At 35.7% G+C, this 17,844-nt stretch overlaps 1 protein-coding gene across 1 annotated transcript in view; it reads left to right on the forward strand.

The window, feature by feature from the left end:
* Window positions 1-17,844, forward strand: part of CHN1 (chimerin 1) — a 203,325-nt gene that overhangs the window by 79,728 nt on the left and 105,753 nt on the right. The window contains exon 5 of the mRNA XM_088022098.1: window positions 999-1,112. Coding sequence (XP_087878224.1) covers window positions 999-1,112 — 114 coding nt within the window. The remainder of the gene's footprint in view (window positions 1-998; window positions 1,113-17,844) is intronic.

Genomic DNA, 17,844 nt, shown 5'->3' on the forward strand with positions numbered 1-17,844 from the left:
TGAACTGTCTTGGGACTTAAATTGAGAAAGACTGAACCATCCTCATGAGAAAAACCTTTCAAAAGCTTGCCACTTGCCCTCTAGTAAAGTCCCTAAATTATTAAGGTGCCACTTCAGGGCCTTTTAAATATATCATTCCAAAATCAAGTGACTGCTGTTTTTTCGTACCAGTAAAAACCACAAAGTTTCACTTGAGCAATCCCTCAATTCAGTTATCCTTGAATTACTGAAAGGACATTATGTCTAAGTTCTTTGTAAATTGTAATTGTAAATCACCATATAAATATAAGATGGTTTTTTTCTTTTTAATAGTAATCATCTGTCACCACTGACATTTTTTTTCTTTTTCAGTGTTTCATGTCAGAATGCTATAGATGAATCTGCTGTCTTGGTGTAAAGAATGTGTTATTTATATTTTTTCTTCTTCATGCCTTTTCCCCTGTTAATCAAAAATAGGGTTTTATCAGGGAGTGAAAGCAGGTATTACTGTTGTTTGCTTTTGGCTTGAGTATCCAGTGATGCAGATTATGCACATTATTGGGCAATGATGCCAATTAAGGGCAACCCAGGGTCCTGGAAAATTGCCAACTTAAGACTGTGAGCCAGAATTCTGGAGCAGTGCCACTAGCGTGAAGGAAGGAAATGGGCACATTGCTGTATATTTTTTAGTATGTCCATATGGTCAGACAGCTACATAAGAAGGGAATTGTCCTCTTGAGAGAGTCGGTTGATCTTCCCTTAGATGGATGTGAATTTTGATTTCACAATTGTTAAATGGATTGGAGAGCTACTTTGGTGCGGTTCTTGTTACCACAGAGAAGCTGGCCAGGGGCCAGGCCCAGAGAAACACAAGCAGAGTTAAGCCCAACTGCTCCCCTTCGATTATATGGCAGTACTTTGTCTAGAAAACAACAAGAGAGGGTGGAGGGTTTTGTTTTATCTTGCTTTACTGACAAAAGGTGGAAAGCATTCAGTTTCTGAATTGACTTTTCTCGTAGGTTTCACGGCATGATCTCCCGAGAAGCAGCAGACCAGCTCTTGAGTGTGGCTGAGGGGAGTTACCTTATTCGTGAGAGCCAGCGTCAGCCGGGAACCTACACTTTGGCTTTAAGGTTGGTCATGGACCTGTAATTATAACTGTGCTTCATTTAAAACTCTCTTAATAGAGGGCTTTAAATTTTAAAAGCATCCAGCATGTAATTGAATTGGTTCTTGTTTTCTTGGGACCTAATTACCATTTTAATAGCTTTGAGACCCTTAAAAAATTCCTCATGAATGGTAGCACTCAGTAATTAAGAATTGAAAAACTTTTAAAGCATTTTTATTGTAGTTGCTTTCTTCTGTTTCATCTTACCCATTTTCTCCCATCTGTCCTGCTGTGTCAGCTCCCATATACTTCTTGAATAAGGAGAGAAACTAAGAGAAAAGATCTTTGTAACTCATGAAATTAAAGCCAATATCATTTCTCTTAGGTTGGCTTTTGATTGAAGCAGCTTTTCTTGGGAGCTCTTGGCTCTTTCCTGTCAGCTGAACTTTGCCTAGTATTTGGCCGTTCTTATCTTAAAGAACAGTGCCCAGAAACAAATATTTCCATTAGCCCTGCAATAACAACAGAACAGTAATACAATAGCATGCGTATCCATTGGGCTTACTTCATGTCAAGCCTCCAACCTTATTTAATCTTCTCAGCAACTCTAGGATGTATGTACTGCTAACGGTCTCCACTTTACAGAGAAGGAAACCGAGGACCTAGAGGTTGAGTAAAACTCGGCCAGGGTCATACATTGAATAATTTGTGTAGCTGATATTTGAACGCAGATAATCTGGCTTCAGAGTCTGTGTTCTTAGTCACTCTCCACTGCGCCCTCTCCAAAGGCTTGGAATAATTATCCATTGTCTTTGTGCATTCATTCATCTTTGAAAAAGACTTAAAAATAGAAACTTCCTAAGAAGGAGGTCATAGACATGGCAGTTTCTTTTGGTAGCCACAAGGAGAGAACGGAAAGATGATGTTGTTGCTCTAGTATGACCATGTGGAACTCCTCCAATCCCTTATGCCTGTCTGAGCAGGGATTGCTCTTAATCCCATTCACAAACCTTAATCTTCTTGATGAAAAGGATGATATAATCCAGTACTGTTGTCTACCGAATTCGGCATCAGTTGTATACTTGGAGAATAAAGCTTGTTGCAGGCATGGAAATTTGCTTTTTATGGCAAATTATAAAGTATAAATTCCTCTTCACTTATTATGTTGTTTCTCAGGTTTAAATTATGGTATAGAGGGGGAAAAAATCTGGGCTGGAAATTCAGATACTCATTTTACCACCAAATGAACTAAAGACAGATTCGGTGTAAATCACAGAATTTCCTGAAGTCAGTTTTTTCCTCTTTCTATGCCAAACATTTTGTAATTCTAGGATTCTGCAACACCCCATTTCCAAATAGTCTGGTTGTCTGTGTGTCTGGGGTAAATGAGTATACATGTAAAGACTTAGGGACCAGAATAGTGAAGAAGGAAGTGGGGTGAGGGAGAGAGAGATATCTGCCCAACACTCTTTTCCTTTCCCCTTTTTTGCCATCTGCCCTAAATCCCTCCGAGATCACATAGTAAGTTACAGAACTGAATTTGAGTTCGGTGTTGCCTCACTGCAAGGTTCAGGTACTTTCCATTATACCATAATGCCACTTATCTTCTAGCGTGGCTGTCACTCACTTTTCACTGAATGACATCAGTGAACACCCTAGGGTCAAGGGTTAAGTGTGGAGAAAAGTAGCACACAAAGCTCCCAAGCTCTTCCTCCTTCCTACCTGTAGGAACTGTAGGAATACAGTCACTGTATTTTTATAATTACTTCCCATCCACTTCAGTCCAGGAAATCTGAGAATAGAATTTGGAGCATAGATGAGCATGAGATTGATGGGAATGTTTTTAATTCATATGTCTGGAGGAAACATACAGCCTTTCTTTTGTTATTGAAAATGACCATAAAACTGTAAACGGAAAAAAAAAATAGTAATGAGTAAAAGGGGCTATAGTGGGAGTAGGGAATTTGTGAATACACATTGTGAGTAATTTATATGCTGAAATATGATCTTCCTTGTTTTGAACTAGATGTGTAGCAGGGAAGTGTTAAGGAGAATATGAAAAGAAGTCATATCGATATATCTGATACTCCCCATTTCAGCTGATGATTCTCCCAATTCACATCAGTTTGTTTTGTTTTCAACATAATGTATGATCTGTTTGGGGGAGCCAGATTCATAATTTATAGCCGTCAATGTTCATTATGCATTTACCGTGTTAACCATAGGCCCTAATGTTAGGAACAACAAGCCCTTGAAGTCAGGTTGCTCCTTTGGCAGCTCAACCTCATGATGTCCAAAACTGAACTCATCAGTTTTCCTCCCAAATATGCTGTAACATCTATATTCCCTTTATTAGCTGATGACACTATTATTTAGTTAGCCCACAAGACCGAAACTAAGACCTCACTCTTCTTTTTTCTTAGTTTTATTTTAAGATGTTTGTAGGCCCTGGCACTACTGCATCTAGAGGCCTTCACCTCACATCATATCAGACACTATATCCCATATCAAATATGTTTTTGGTGTTAAGATTGTTTAAGTTTTTTAAACAATATAAGTTGCTTTTGAACATGGGAGGTCTTCTGTAATTAACATCTTACTTTCCTCTTGAGCACCATCTTCTCCCATACCCGATCTCAGCCTGAATTTCAGGCCAGGTTTTTCTGGCTTTTCTGCTTTGCTCATATTGACCCCTTGGTTCAAGAAAAATGATTGTTGCTCACTGAAAATTTTTTATTCAATAGAAGCATACAGACAGGCATCCACATGGTTAGAATGTGTAGTTGAAGATAAAATGCTAGCCCAAGCACTAGATTATACCTCATGTAGCATGAACTAGTTCAGTGACTTTGGGATTTTCTGTGTATTGATTTTGACAACATTTGGATTAGTTGTAGTTTAAGTATACATTGTAACTATGAGTTATAAAAAAGCTAAGATAATCTAAGGAGTTTGGTTTTGAAAATGTTTTTTATGGTTTTCATAGTTTAGGACTAATTCTTTAAAAATATTTTTTGTCATTACATAATTTTTCTCACTAGAAGAAAAAAATAATTAGGTTCAGTGTTATAAAGAGTGACAAATGAAAAAGGATAGGACTAGTGCATGTTTTGTATTGTCCTTTTTATTAAATATTAAGAATATACAAAGGAATACTTACAAGAAATATAAAAATTATTAAATAACATGTTACTATAACTCTTATGTGCCCAACCTGTGTTTTAAGAAACACCTATTGCCTTTGGAGTCTTATTTATACTGTATATGCCTCCCCTAATCCTTCCTTCTTCCTCCTGTCCCTCACACTGGCTAACCTGTCCTGATTATCTTTCTCTTATTTTTCTTTATAGGTTTATAACATATGTTTGTATCCCTACATAATACATTGTTTTGATTTGTTCATTTTTGAACTTCAAATAAATAGGACATGTAGAATGTATTCCTCAGTTTTTTTCACTCCACATTATATTCCTGAGATTTTTCCTTATTGTAGAACATGGCTATAATTCATTTATTTTCACTGCTATATATCCACTAAATAAATATAGCATAATTTATTTATCCATCCTATTATTGATGGACATGTGGGTGGTTTCTAGTTTGGTGCTGTTAAAAACAGTCTTGCCATGTATAATAATCTTGTAAATATCTCCAGGTATACCTTACAATTTTCTCTAGAATATTTACTTAGATGTAAAGTTGCTGCTTTTGCTTTCTTAGATAATGAATAATTTTTTCCAAAGTAGTTGCACTGTTTATTCCACAACACTGTGTAAGAATTCATGTTGTTTTCCTTTTTGTTTTCATTTAATACTGTCAGACATTATGTCAGTCTGAGGGTGTCTGCTGATTAACTTGAATGTGTCTGATTCCAAATGAGGTTAAGCATCTTTTCATGTTTATTTACTATTCATATTTTTTTCATCTGTGAAATTTGCATTCAGATCCCTTACCCTGGCATTTTCTTGTTGATTCATGAAAGTCATTTATTCTGGATACTAATCATTTGGTTATATATGAATTGAATTGTCTCCTTCAAGTTCGTGACTTGTCCTGTATTTCTATTTATGGTGTTTTTAAGTTTTTAATTTTAGCTAAAGTATATAATGCATTTACATTTAATGTAATTACTGATACATTTTGGTTTAAATACTGTCTTATTGTCTATATAACTCTCCTGTTTTATGTTTCTTTTTCTTTGTTGACTTATTTTACAAGTCAATTTTTATTCCATTTTTTCCTTACACCTAATTTGAGTTATACATTCTTTTACTGTTCTTTTAATGGTTAAACTAAAGGTTAAAACATGTGGCCTTGACTCATTTATATTTAGTATAAATGATTGTTTCTATCATTTTTCCCGATAATGCTAGAATCTTAGAACACTCTAAATTTCATTTCCCTCCCTCCTACCTTTTCTCTTGTTATTTTCAGATATTTTATTTCCATATATTGTAAACTCCATAATACCTTATTGTTACTGTTTAAACAGAAAAGTCAGTATTTGTCTATATTTACTCAGATATTTACCCCCTCATTGTTCTTCATTCTTTCCTGTAATTTTGCATTTTCTTGGAATTATCTTCCCTTAACTTGAAAAACTCCATTAGTATTTCTCTAACTGCAGGTTTATTCGGGATAAATTATTTTCTGACTTTTCTAAAATTTTTTCCCTCTGGACTAACTTTCCGACTTTCATCTCTGAACTTTAGTTTGGACATTTTCTATTGACCTATCTTTCAGTTCACTCATCCTATGTTCTACTATTTTTTATCTGCTGTTAAACCCATCCACTGAGTTTCTAGTTTCATATTTTGTGTTACTTAGGTACAGAATTTTCTTTCTTTCTTTCCTTTTTTTTTTAGATTCTAATTCTCTGATGAAATTCTCCATCTTTCCCTGTGTTTTCTTGAACAATGACCTATCAAAACATTTGTTCACTGTAAATAACTGATGGAGTTACATAAGCACTGCACCATGAATTCTTGGAAATAGTGAAATAAGGTGAAAAGACCAGTGAAGAGTTAATATAAGTGATCATATGAAATGATCTTTTAAATATTTGCTATTTTCTTATTGCCACTGCTATACCTGATAAGAGTCTAAACAATTTCTGCATGTAGGTCTAATCACAACACATTCAAAACTAGTTTTTTCGCTATATTTCTCTGAAAATTTCATATTTTTATGGAATTGATATGAATGCAAAAAGTGCTTTCCTATTTGAACAAATGTATAAATAACATTGTGATCTTCAATAGCTGTTTACTTTTTCTGCCTTAAGTGTGCTAATAGGTGGAATCATAGCTCAGCTCTGGGATTTCACTATTATTTTCCTAAGCCATTCATTTAATGTGGGGCATACTTGCTTGGATTCCATCCAAGAGTTTTCTTGGAAATATTAAAACACCTCTTTATATTGATGTTGCACATTTAATATGTCAGGACTAAAGTTATGCATTACTTTGATTTATTGTGATCTTTGAAAACATTGGTTCCCTTTGATATAAAAATATCCCTTTTTCTCAGTGGCCTGATCTGCTAAATTTGTTCAGTTTTACTGACGAGAAAAATGTAAATGTAATTGTAAGTATGTATTTTACTAAAACTAGGAAAGAAAGTTGGAAGAAGAAACATTTTTTTAAAAGATTTATTTATTTATTTAAGATTTATTTATTTTAGAGAGAGAGAGTGCATCAGCAAGCAGGGGGAGGGGCAGAGGGAGAATCCCAAGTAGACTCCTGGCTGAGTATGGAGCCCCACGTGGAGCTCGATCTCAGAACCCTGAGATCAGGACCCGGACTGAAACGAAGAATTGGACGCTTAACCGACTGCACCACCCAAGTGTCCCTGGAACAAGAAACATTTAATCACCTAAACAGGAAACCTTTCAGTTAGCAAAGAGGTTGAAAGAGAAGAAGGTCAGAGAGAATCAGGAATTGAGATTTTAAAACATCTGTCACAAAATATAATTGCAATTATCTACTCTCACTGTGGAACTTTGGAAATAGCTGTAGCAGCTTAGAGCCTGACAAACATGAGTTCTAGTTGCCTGACCTTATTATATATATTTAACCTCTTTGAGCTTTAGTTTCCTATGTGTGAAGTGGGGATTATAATCCCATTAGTTTGCAAAAGAGACCTTTTAAAAGTCTGTAATTAGCATCCTTTTTTTAAGAATCAAATTCTCTATCAGTTGAGATTTGTTCAGCTGCAGATATTATCTGATATTCAAAATAGGCAAACTCTATTGGCTCAGACAATAAACTACTTAAGGAAATACCTCACATAATGAGAAATTTGGAAATGCAATAACATGGATGATCAGTACCCTAGTGATGTTATCAAGGACTTGTTATTTTGTGTCTATTCATGGCCACTCACAGCATCAGCTCCTGTCTAAGGCTGGCTTTTCTTACATTCAAAAAGTGGTTGCCATGGGCAATCAGAGTCATACGCTCGCCTCTCTTATTCCTCCTTCCCTTCAAGTTGACCAGGCCTCCGCCGCTCTCCCTTTCCCACCCCTGAGCCAATAACAATCTGCAGGGAAATGCATTTACTGATTGCTTGTCTAACCAGCACGTGGTTCTAGAGCTGAGAGATGGGGTCAAGTTTCTTCTGGAAGATAAGGCTTGAGAGGGAGTCTGGATGAACAAACAAAATCTGGTTTTCTTTTCCTGTTTTAAAGAAGGAAGGAGGTTGAGTGAGGAGAGAAAATGGATACCAGGCACATAGTATAACATAGTGGATATTCATTAAAGTAGTTTCCTTGTTTGACAGTGAGGATCCATCTATGGTATAATTCTTCAAATCTTTTAGTCCTATTCAACCTCTGATTAAAGTAGTATATCCAATTTTAGCTTTGATAAATAGTGAGAAAATCTGGTATTAGTTTTTAAGAAAGTTGTATATGAGGCCATAGTTTTATAAATTCTGTTTTGATGTTCTTTTACCTATAATTTTTTTCAAAACTTGATTTAAAATATTTTCCAATCTGACTTTAAAATAATTCAGTATTTTAAAGATGATTGGAAAACCTAATTATGTTAATAATTTTAGCACAGCAAAATCCACTGTACTTTGACTAATACATACCTTAAATATTTATCCCTGGTGTGTCATAAATGTGTCAAGGCCTTTTGTCGAAGTCAGAAGCTTGGTCTTCACTGTTAAATTGGGTAATTAAAATAATCTCTCAGATAACTGCCTCATCAAAAATAGTAGCGTTTATTGAGCTTTTGTGTTCTGCAGTACTGTCTACAAGGGTCAAGAAAGAAGATATTTAACTTGGCTCTTAAAGGTAGAGTAGAGGTTTGCCAGGTAGAAGAATAAGATGTGATGAAAAATAAGCATTTGGGGAATAAACAGCCAAGGAAGGAATATATAGAACAGAGTGAAATATTTGGTGTATGGCAGGCTGGTAGGGCTTGGGGGCGCAGTAAGTTTTAGCAGTAAGTGTACCAGAAAAGCCTGGTATTTCATCCTTAAGAATTTGGAGTGTGGGGGCGCCTGGGTGGCTCAGTTGTTAAGCGGCTGCCTTTGGCTCAGGTCGTGATCCAAGGGTCCTGGGATCAAGCCCCACATAGGGCTCCCTGCTCAGCGGGAAGCCTGCTCCTCCCTCTCCCACTCCCCCTGCTTGTGTTCCCTCTTTGCTGTGTCTCTGTCAAATAAATAAAATCTTAAAAAAAAAGAATTTGGAGTTTATCTGTAGGAAATGGGAGTCACTGAAAACTTTCAGTAGAAGAGAGTGATGATTACAGTTGTAATTTGGAAAGATCATTGTGAAAGCAATAAGAATAATGAGTGGAAAGGGTAGTGGAACCTATGTTTTACCAGAATTATTTAGGTAATTAATTTAGTAAGTGGTTTTCCTTTGGCTACTGAAAAATAACCTTTAAAAGGGTTTCTAGATATCTTAGTAGATTTTGAAGGGCTCATGATGAGGAGAAATGTTAACTACAGATTTGGCAATTCCAAAGACATTTCTTTTGAGTCTGACTCATTTTAGCTTCTCTAAATTTGGGAGAAGAGCAAGATGACGTATGTGCAAGAGTCTTGATAATCCCTAAATTCTGTATGTGGATATTCCAGAGAATGCTTTACACCCACAGTGCTTAGAACTTTCCTGTTAGTTTAGTGCTGACCACTAAGATAAGAATTATTTAGGAAGGGTGCCTGGGTGGCTCAGATGGTTAAGCGTCTGCCTTCGGCTCAGGTCATGATCTCAGGGTCCTGGGATTGAGTCCCACGTTGGGCTTCTTGCTCAGCGGGGAGCCTGCTTCTCCCTCTGCCTGCCACTCCCCCTGCTTGTACTCTCCCTCTCTCTCTCTCTGGCAAATAAATAAATAAAACTTTTTTTATTTTGTTATTTAGGAAATTCCTAAAATTATTTAGGAAAATTTTAGATAATGGAGAACAAATGAGAATTTATTTTTGTTTTATTTTTATTTTTATTATTTTTTAAAGATTTTATTTATTTGACAGAGAGATAGAACAAGTAGGCAGAGCAGCAGGCAGAGGGAGAGGGAGAAGCAGGCTCTCTGCTGAGCAGGAACCTGATGCAGGAGCTCGGTTCCAGGACCCTGGGATCATGACCTGAGCCGAAGGCAGACGCTTAATCGACTGAGCCACCCAGGCACCCCAACAAATGAGAATTTAAAGACTGAGAAAGCATATTATAAATATGTTTGGATATATTTATTATATATATATATTTTTAAATATATCTTATATGGGCACCTGGCTCACTCAGTTCAAAGAGCATGGAACTCTTGATCTTGGGGTCATGAGTTCAAGCCCCATGTTGGGGGTAGAGATTACTTAAATAAAATTTTTTTAAAAAATTAAAAAAAATATCTTATTTCTTATTCAATAAATTTTGAAATATGTACTGGTCTGTGTTAATCTGAAAATTAAATTCGTTATATAGGACAGTATGTATGGTATTATATTACTTAGATAAAATTATATATCTATTGGGTATCGATGTAAGCAGAGAGATGTCTAAAAGAATCTGAGTTGCCTGATTTTTTTTTTTTTTTTACAGTGCATGTGTATCATTTTTACAATCCCACGCAAAAAATTCAATAGTGTGATTTTCATTTTGGGAAGAATCAAAGACATTAGTTGCAACCTAGGGTCAAAATGGAAGGTAATAACTCCCAAATCTCTGAAGGTTTAACTCTAAATGGAATGTATCAACTTATTTAAATAATTGGTTAGGAGAAGAATTGGTCAGTGTTGGGGGCAATAGAAAGGGAAGTCACAGAGGACAGTGTTCTAGAGTTCAGGGTCTGTGGAACAGGGGAGTCTTGGCCAACATTGGCAGCACTGTGTCTAGTAGAGAGGTGAATTTGAGGAACCCCGTGAATGTCCTGCCATTAAATATAATCAGATTTCTTTCCTACAGTACTTCTCAGAGCCTATGAATACTGTTTAAAAACTATACTGCATTTCCCAAACTCATTTGATTATGAGACCTTCCTCATGAAATCTCTCTGTGCAACACTCTTTGAGAGATATTCCATTAAACATTTGATTTACTCACTTGCTGTTTTTCCAGACTCCATGCTCACCAAGCATTCTGATTAATGGCTTTTCAAGTGAACTGTCTACAGGGAGAGAAAACTTTAAATATATAGGTTGAGTGTTAAGAGTCTTTGATATATTTCTCATTTTCAGTCAACAAATTAGAATTAAATGCTGGGAGCAGAGAAGGGAAAAGAAGGGGAAAAATCTACCAGGTTTCTTCTGTTTGCTGAGTTCAGATAGATCCCTCCCCACTTTTTTTTCTCTTTTCCACCCCCTGCCCTTTTTTAAAGATTTTATTTGCGTATTTGTCAGAGAGAGAGAGTGCACAAGCAGCGGGAGGGGCAGGCAGAGGGAGAAGCAGGCTCCCCGCTGATCAAGGAGCGGGATGTAGGACTCAATCCCAGGACCCTGGGATCATGACCTGAGCTGAAGACAGATGCCTAACCAACTGAGCCACATAGATGTCCCTTTCACACCCCTTTTTGATAAATGAGCCTAAAAGACTTCTTGTTAAGGTATTAGATAGAGAAAAGAAGTTAAGGGCTAATTGACTAACTGATTTTTTTTTCTTCCTGTTTTTAAATTTTTTCTTGGACCGAAAAAGATATACCTCTTGTCCAAAGAGTATTCTGAAACTTCTACCTATAGCAACCACTTAGTTTCTATATGTTACAAAATTGCAACTTTTCCTCCCTAATTTTATTCACAAGCTTGGCTTTTGCATGTTATTTTTATCTTACTCTTTTTAAAAAATTTTTTAAAATTATAATTAACATACGAATTCACCATTTAAACTGTACAATTCAGTGGGTTTTGATGCATTCACAGAGTTATGCAACATCATCAATTTTAGAACATTTAATTACCCTAAAAAGAAACTCCATACCCATTTGCAGTCACTTCTGTCTTATTCCCAACCCTTCCAGCCTTGGGGAACCATTGGCCTTTTTTTTTTTTGTCTCTATAAATTTATATATCATGGACATTTCATAAAAATGGAACATGTATTATATGTGGGTTTTTTTTGTGACTGACTGCTTTCCCTTAGCATGTTTTCAAGGTTCATCCGTGTTGTCACATGTATCACTGTTTTCTTCCTTTTTATTAATCTATATTTGAATAATACTCTGATGTACAGATATATACTGCGTTTTGTTTCTCCACTCATCAGTTGATGAACATTTGAGTTGTTTCCACTTTGGGACTATTATGAATAACATTGCTATAAATATGCTAGTATGAATAATGCTGTGTACAAGTTTTCATTTCTCTTGGGTACATACCTAGGAGTGAAATTGCTGGATCATATTGTGGCTCTATGTTTAACATTTTGAAGAACTGCCAAATTTTTTTCCAAAGTAGTTTTACCATTTTACAATCCCACCAGTGATGTATGAGGGTTCCAATTTCTCCACTCCTTGCCAACACTTGTTATTATGTCTTTGATTTAAACAGTAGGCGTGACATCCTAATGGGTGTAAAGTGGCACCACATTGTGGTTTTGATGTGCACCTTACTCTTGAATGGTACTTCATTTGTCATGTTTTTATGTTCAATATGGCTTTTATTCACTTGTATACTGTCTGTTTAAACTTAAGTTCCGTCTCAAAACTATGCATACATTGCAATGGATTTAAAACAGAAGGTAGAGAAATCAAAAAAAGCTGATTTCAAGATATTTTTGGTTTTTGTATTCTTAAGGCACAACATAAGGCAAATTCCACTGAGCATTTCATTGAGGATGGAGTTGAATTTCAAGTACGTTTTAGGGCTTATTGACAGGAACTTTGATATGAGAGAGGTAACTCTGACTCTGATTATCTGCTTTGTAAAGGGAAACTGGAATATGACTTATGTATCTACTCTAAGGTGCAGTAGAAAACCTACCAGGTTCTCTTAATTTAAGACCTGTTGCCCCAGATACTGCCCCAGAATGTGTTGATAACGTGGTTCCTTTCCTGTGAATGATTTGGCATACATAAGTATCTTATTAATGGACTTAATAGTTTTATAAATATAATAAGAGTTAACATTTACTGAGTATTTCCTGAGTCAGGCAGACACTATGGTAAATACTTTATGTGCATTATCTTTCAGTATTTTCCAATACTTTTTCATACTGTGGCACCCATTGAGAATTACGATGTTCTATGATACACTAAGGTAAATATAGCACATTACACTAAGGTAAATGTGCCATATTTACCTTAGTGTGGCCCAGCATGACCAGTCCAAGGACTTCAGCTGCACCATGCCTTCCCAGCCTTTAAAAAGGCTGGACATTTTTGGTATCTTTTAACCTGCAACCTCTATTCGGGGCATGCAGGTTGGAAAACTGAGTTTTATCTACGAAATAAGCCCATGTGGTATATATTGTATTTTCTGCATTTTACAGATGAGGAAACCAAGGCTTAACTTGCTAAAGAACAAGAAGCTAAGAAATAGAGGCTATAACTTGTTAAAAACAACATCCAAAATAACAATAAACCATGCAGCACTTTCTATAAGTTGACAGGGAGTGTGGCACAAAAGTAAACTCTTAGCTTTTGAATTTTTTAATAAAGATTTTTAAGTTAACACATTATGATTTTTATAAAGCCTACCAACCCTGTTTAAAGCCTTTTAGGATAAGACTTACTCTAACTAATCCTTAACTTTTGACCCCCCTCCCAAAAAAAGCTAAATCAAGTATATATAAAGTTTAATTATTTAAGCTAAAAGTTCATTATAAAATCATTTGATCATTTGTACTTACAAAAATAATTTTGTAAGTGAGCTTGGATAAAGAAAAACAGCAGTAGTCATCAATAAAAATAATAGCATATTTGCATTTATATAATTTGTTACATCTATTATGATTATGAAACCAACACGTGGATGTGGTTAAATTTTTTTTTCAAATAAGAGAAGTTTATATAATGCCAAATTACCTTTCTTTTCCACCACATACTTCTAGTTCCACTCCTTAGAAAAGACATCATTCACAATTAGGTGTCTATCATTTCAGAAACTCGTTGTGCATAAAATATACATATTTTTATGGCATGTATACATTTTATTTTGTGACATGTTACATAGTCATATATTTTTATGTAAAAGAAAATATTTTAAGTGATCACTATTAGAGAGTGGCTAACCATAGCAGTAAAGATAATCTCTAGTCTTTACAGAGGCTTGCCCTATTGCCTGTCTGGCTAAATAGTTACGTAGTAAGCAGTTAATGCCTGACAAAAGCCATCAATACCTTGTTTATTTAGTTTTAACTGATGGTTGGTAGTTTAAGAACATGTTGAGCTAGATTCTGTGGATTTAGCTTCAGTTCCTGTGATGGGGGTTGATGATTGGTGATAGAATGTGCAAGAGGACAAAATGGGGCTCTTCTGTGTTATGTGCAGTAGTTATGATTTAATTTATTGTGGCTTTGAGTTTGGAATGCTGATAAGATTCTAATAAGGAAGAAATTCCTGTGAGAATGTGTTTTTATCTTTACAGTCCTGAAAATTTAGTATGAAGAGACTATTGCTCCTGCATTTAAAAAAATGATAAAATTCATTGAAGTAAAAAATTCAATTTGCTAATGATTGGGGGAAAAACCCCCAGTAATTCTTAATTGAATCTCAGAGCCTTAGGTTGACTCTTAAAGGTAAACTCAGAGTTCCTGGTTAAAGTCAGAGAATTACAGTAGATACTGGTAAAGGGGCTTTCACATTTTTTTAAAAGATAAAAACTGGTTGAAAGCTTTTTTCATGTAAAGGAAGAAGGATCAAAAAGAACTGGGGAAAGATTATGCTGCTGGTAGGCGTTGACGTGTAATGTACTATGTGTTCTTTTGATCTGATAGCTCATGATAGGTTTAGTTGGTTACCATGGTTTTGTTTCATTTCCTGCAAACCTTGTGCTATTTGGAATAAGTGGAAAATAATGTTCTGCAGAATAATTTTTCAAAAATGTTATTCTGCTTCTCTTAGTTAAGATTATGATCACTTTGGGGAAGTTTTCTGGATGTAAGGGTAGGTGAAAACTCACATGACAACAATAGAATCTAGAAGGCTTGCAATATCAGAAAATTGATATTGATTAAAAGGCTAGCATAATTTACTTAAACATGTAATACCATGTTATCAGTGCCATGAGCTTTTAAAAAATATTGGTGTAATAATCCAGTTTATATGAAGTAACTTCGGGTCAAGTATGCTTTAATAAAACACACTATAGAAAATAATTGATATGATAGAGTGAGGAGTAGGTAATTTAATGTAAGGCATTTCTTACTTGAAAAAAGTAGATGTATTCCTAAAAATGGGCTGCAAAGTGAACCAAAATGTAAATGCAGAAGAGAAGTAGCTTTGTAGAGAGATTAGTTTTTTCCTAACATGTATTCAAACAAAAAACATTAAAAATGTAGAAAAGCAAAAAATAACCTTTTAGTTTCACTACCCAGAGATAATCACAGTTAAAGGTTGTAGTGTATGAAATTCTGGTACTTGCCAAGGTTTCATAAATCATAAAATAATCATATAATGGTTGTGTGGCTTTCATATGTAAATACACACTGTTTTATGGGATATTTTTTCAGTTAGCTGTACATCGGGAACATTTACCTTGTCAATAAATACATGCTAAGTTTTCTGTTTGAATTAATTCTGCATAAGATCAGGTTTTACCCCCCTCAATTTTTTTAAAAGCCTGATTTTCACTTATTATATTTACTTATTTAAATGTGGGTCCATCATAAACTTTTTTTTATTAACATGCACTATAGAAAATATGTAAAATGCAGAAAAGTAGGAAAAGAAAAATGTTACCTATGGTCTCATTGTCCCCAAAACAAGTAGTATTTTTATCCTTTTTCAGAAGTATTTTTGTTGTTGCTTTGTTTTTTAAAAATTCTTATGATACTCTTCTGGGCGCTGGAGGTACAAAGATGAACAAGACAGTCAAGATCCTTGGCCTTGTGGAGTTTATCAAGTAGTCAGAGGGTTCAACCTTAATGCAGTTGTCCCACACTTGTACCATTAAAACCAGAGGTGAGCGCTGTGAAGGGAAAAGGCAGGGTGCCAAGACTATTGAAAGGAGAATCGGATCTAAGTCCACGAAATTGCAGTCAAAGAAGGCTCTTCAGTGAGAACTGAAGGCTATGTGCCAGTGAACTAAGATAAAAGAGTGGGAGGATGGGGAGAGAATGACCTGGCAGAAGGAGTGTCCTATACCGTGGCTCTGTGGCTCGGGGAGGGGGGGGTTGTGAAGAGGAAGCTGGAGAGTGAAGGCATAAGGCTGCCCCATCTGCTTCCTGTCCGCCCTGTTAAGGAGTTTGCTCTTTATCCTAAGGGCCATGGGCAACTGGGCCAAGTTTTAAGCCAGGCTGTCATATGACCCAAGTTTGAATTTGTTTTAAGATTTCAGTAGGAAAAACAGCTAAAGGGGGTCACTAGTGCAGGCCCACAAGCAAGTTACTTGTTATATTTTCCCTTAGCAACTTGTTCATGTCCACTGTCCTATAAATTCTTTAATGTATTATATATGCAACCGTTTATCGTGTTTATTGTGTATGCTTTTTCTGTTTTTGTTGGTTTTGACATAAAAATAATTTTTCATGGTCACATTTTCAGTGAATCTTTTTCTTAATGACTTAACTCCATTTTTCTTTAGCCAAGAGAGTACTAACTCCACAAGAGATTTGATAGTTAAATTGGTTCTCTTCTGGATTTTATGATGTATCTTATACATTTAACTTTTTAATCTCCAGCTAATTTATTTTGGTATCATATGAGGTAAATATTTCCCAAACTCTATTGTATCTATACTTTCTTCAAGATAATAGATACCAGAGAAGTAAAGTAAAATAAATTTAGGAACTGGTGTACACTATAGCCCTATCTAGGAGATTTTTTTAAGGCTCTGAGAAGTCTTACAGTAAAGCAGAATGAACACACATATACACATACAAACCGTATTTGTTCAACATTCTGTATTTTCCTAATTTTTGACCACAAATAGCACTTATTAACATCTCACAGAATATCATAAGATATAATTCTAAGTAAATTTATTTGCTAATTGCTAACCAGTGGTTCAAATTCTAAATAGACCTTTCTTTTCCAACTGTGGGAACTTTTTTTTTAAGATTTATTTATTTATTTACCTGAGAGAGAGAGAGAGTGAGAGAAAGAGCGCAGGTGAGTCAGGGAAGAGGGGGAGGGTGAGAGAGAGTGTCTAGCAGATTCCCCACTGAGCGCAGAGCCCAACAGAGGGCTCCATCCCACAACCCATGATATCATGATCTGAGCTGAAATCTTGAGTTGGTTGCTGAACCGACTAAGCCACCCAGGCGCCCCTGTGGCGATTATTCTTAACATCATATTGACTATAGTATTGTGGGGCTTCACAAGCTTCTCGAATTTGAATTTATTTGTTCTGTCCTTAAGTATTAGTCAGAAAGACATGATTAGTCATGTAGATCAAGTACTGGCAAATTTTTTCTGTGAAGGATCCAATAGTAAATATTAAAGTCTTTGCAGGCCAATCGAGAGTATTTTGTTATGTAGGTACTTATATAGCCATTTAAAATGTAACCATTTAAAAATATAAAGTCCAATTTTAGCTTGTTAGCCATACAAAAACAGGTAGTGGCCTGGATTTAGCCAGTGAACGAAATTGCTGGACGCTGTGTAGACTACTCTCTGTGTAACTGCTACTTCGCAAATTTTTGACCTCCTTATGCGTCCTAGAGTTGACACATGTACTGGGTCACGGCCACAAGGAGAAGTTATTCATAGAATGTTAATGTTTTTACTTTTGCTTTGCTTTTGTTGAAATATAATTTCTATTATTTTTATCAGTTATTTGAAAACCAATTATTAGTGATTTGAAAACTCATCCATACCATGACTCTAATTTGTTTTTCTAATTTGTGTGTACCATGTCTTTTCTCTCCTGTGGGCCTACCTTTTCAGTTACCAAAATTTTTCTGCTGCTAGGCCTCCTGTAACACTTTTTCATTCAGAAAGATCCAGGGTGCCTGTGTGGCTCAGTTGGTTCAGCATCTGACTCTTGATCTCAGCTCAGGTCTTGATCTCAGGGTCATGAGTTCAAGCCCCCCCCCGCCAAAAAGATCCTACTGGCTTAAAATGAACATTTAGAAAGAAATGAGAAAGGTGGCAACCACACGCAGTGTGGGAGCGTAGGAGGGAAAGGAGCCTGTCCCACAGGCAAGCCAAGAAGCTTAA

The sequence above is a fragment of the Eumetopias jubatus genome, unplaced genomic scaffold, assembly GCF_037043125.1.
Source record: "Eumetopias jubatus isolate StellerSeaLion01/CBP00866 unplaced genomic scaffold, mEumJub1_p1.0 scaffold_3, whole genome shotgun sequence".
In the NCBI taxonomy this organism is placed as follows: Eukaryota; Metazoa; Chordata; class Mammalia; order Carnivora; family Otariidae; genus Eumetopias; species Eumetopias jubatus.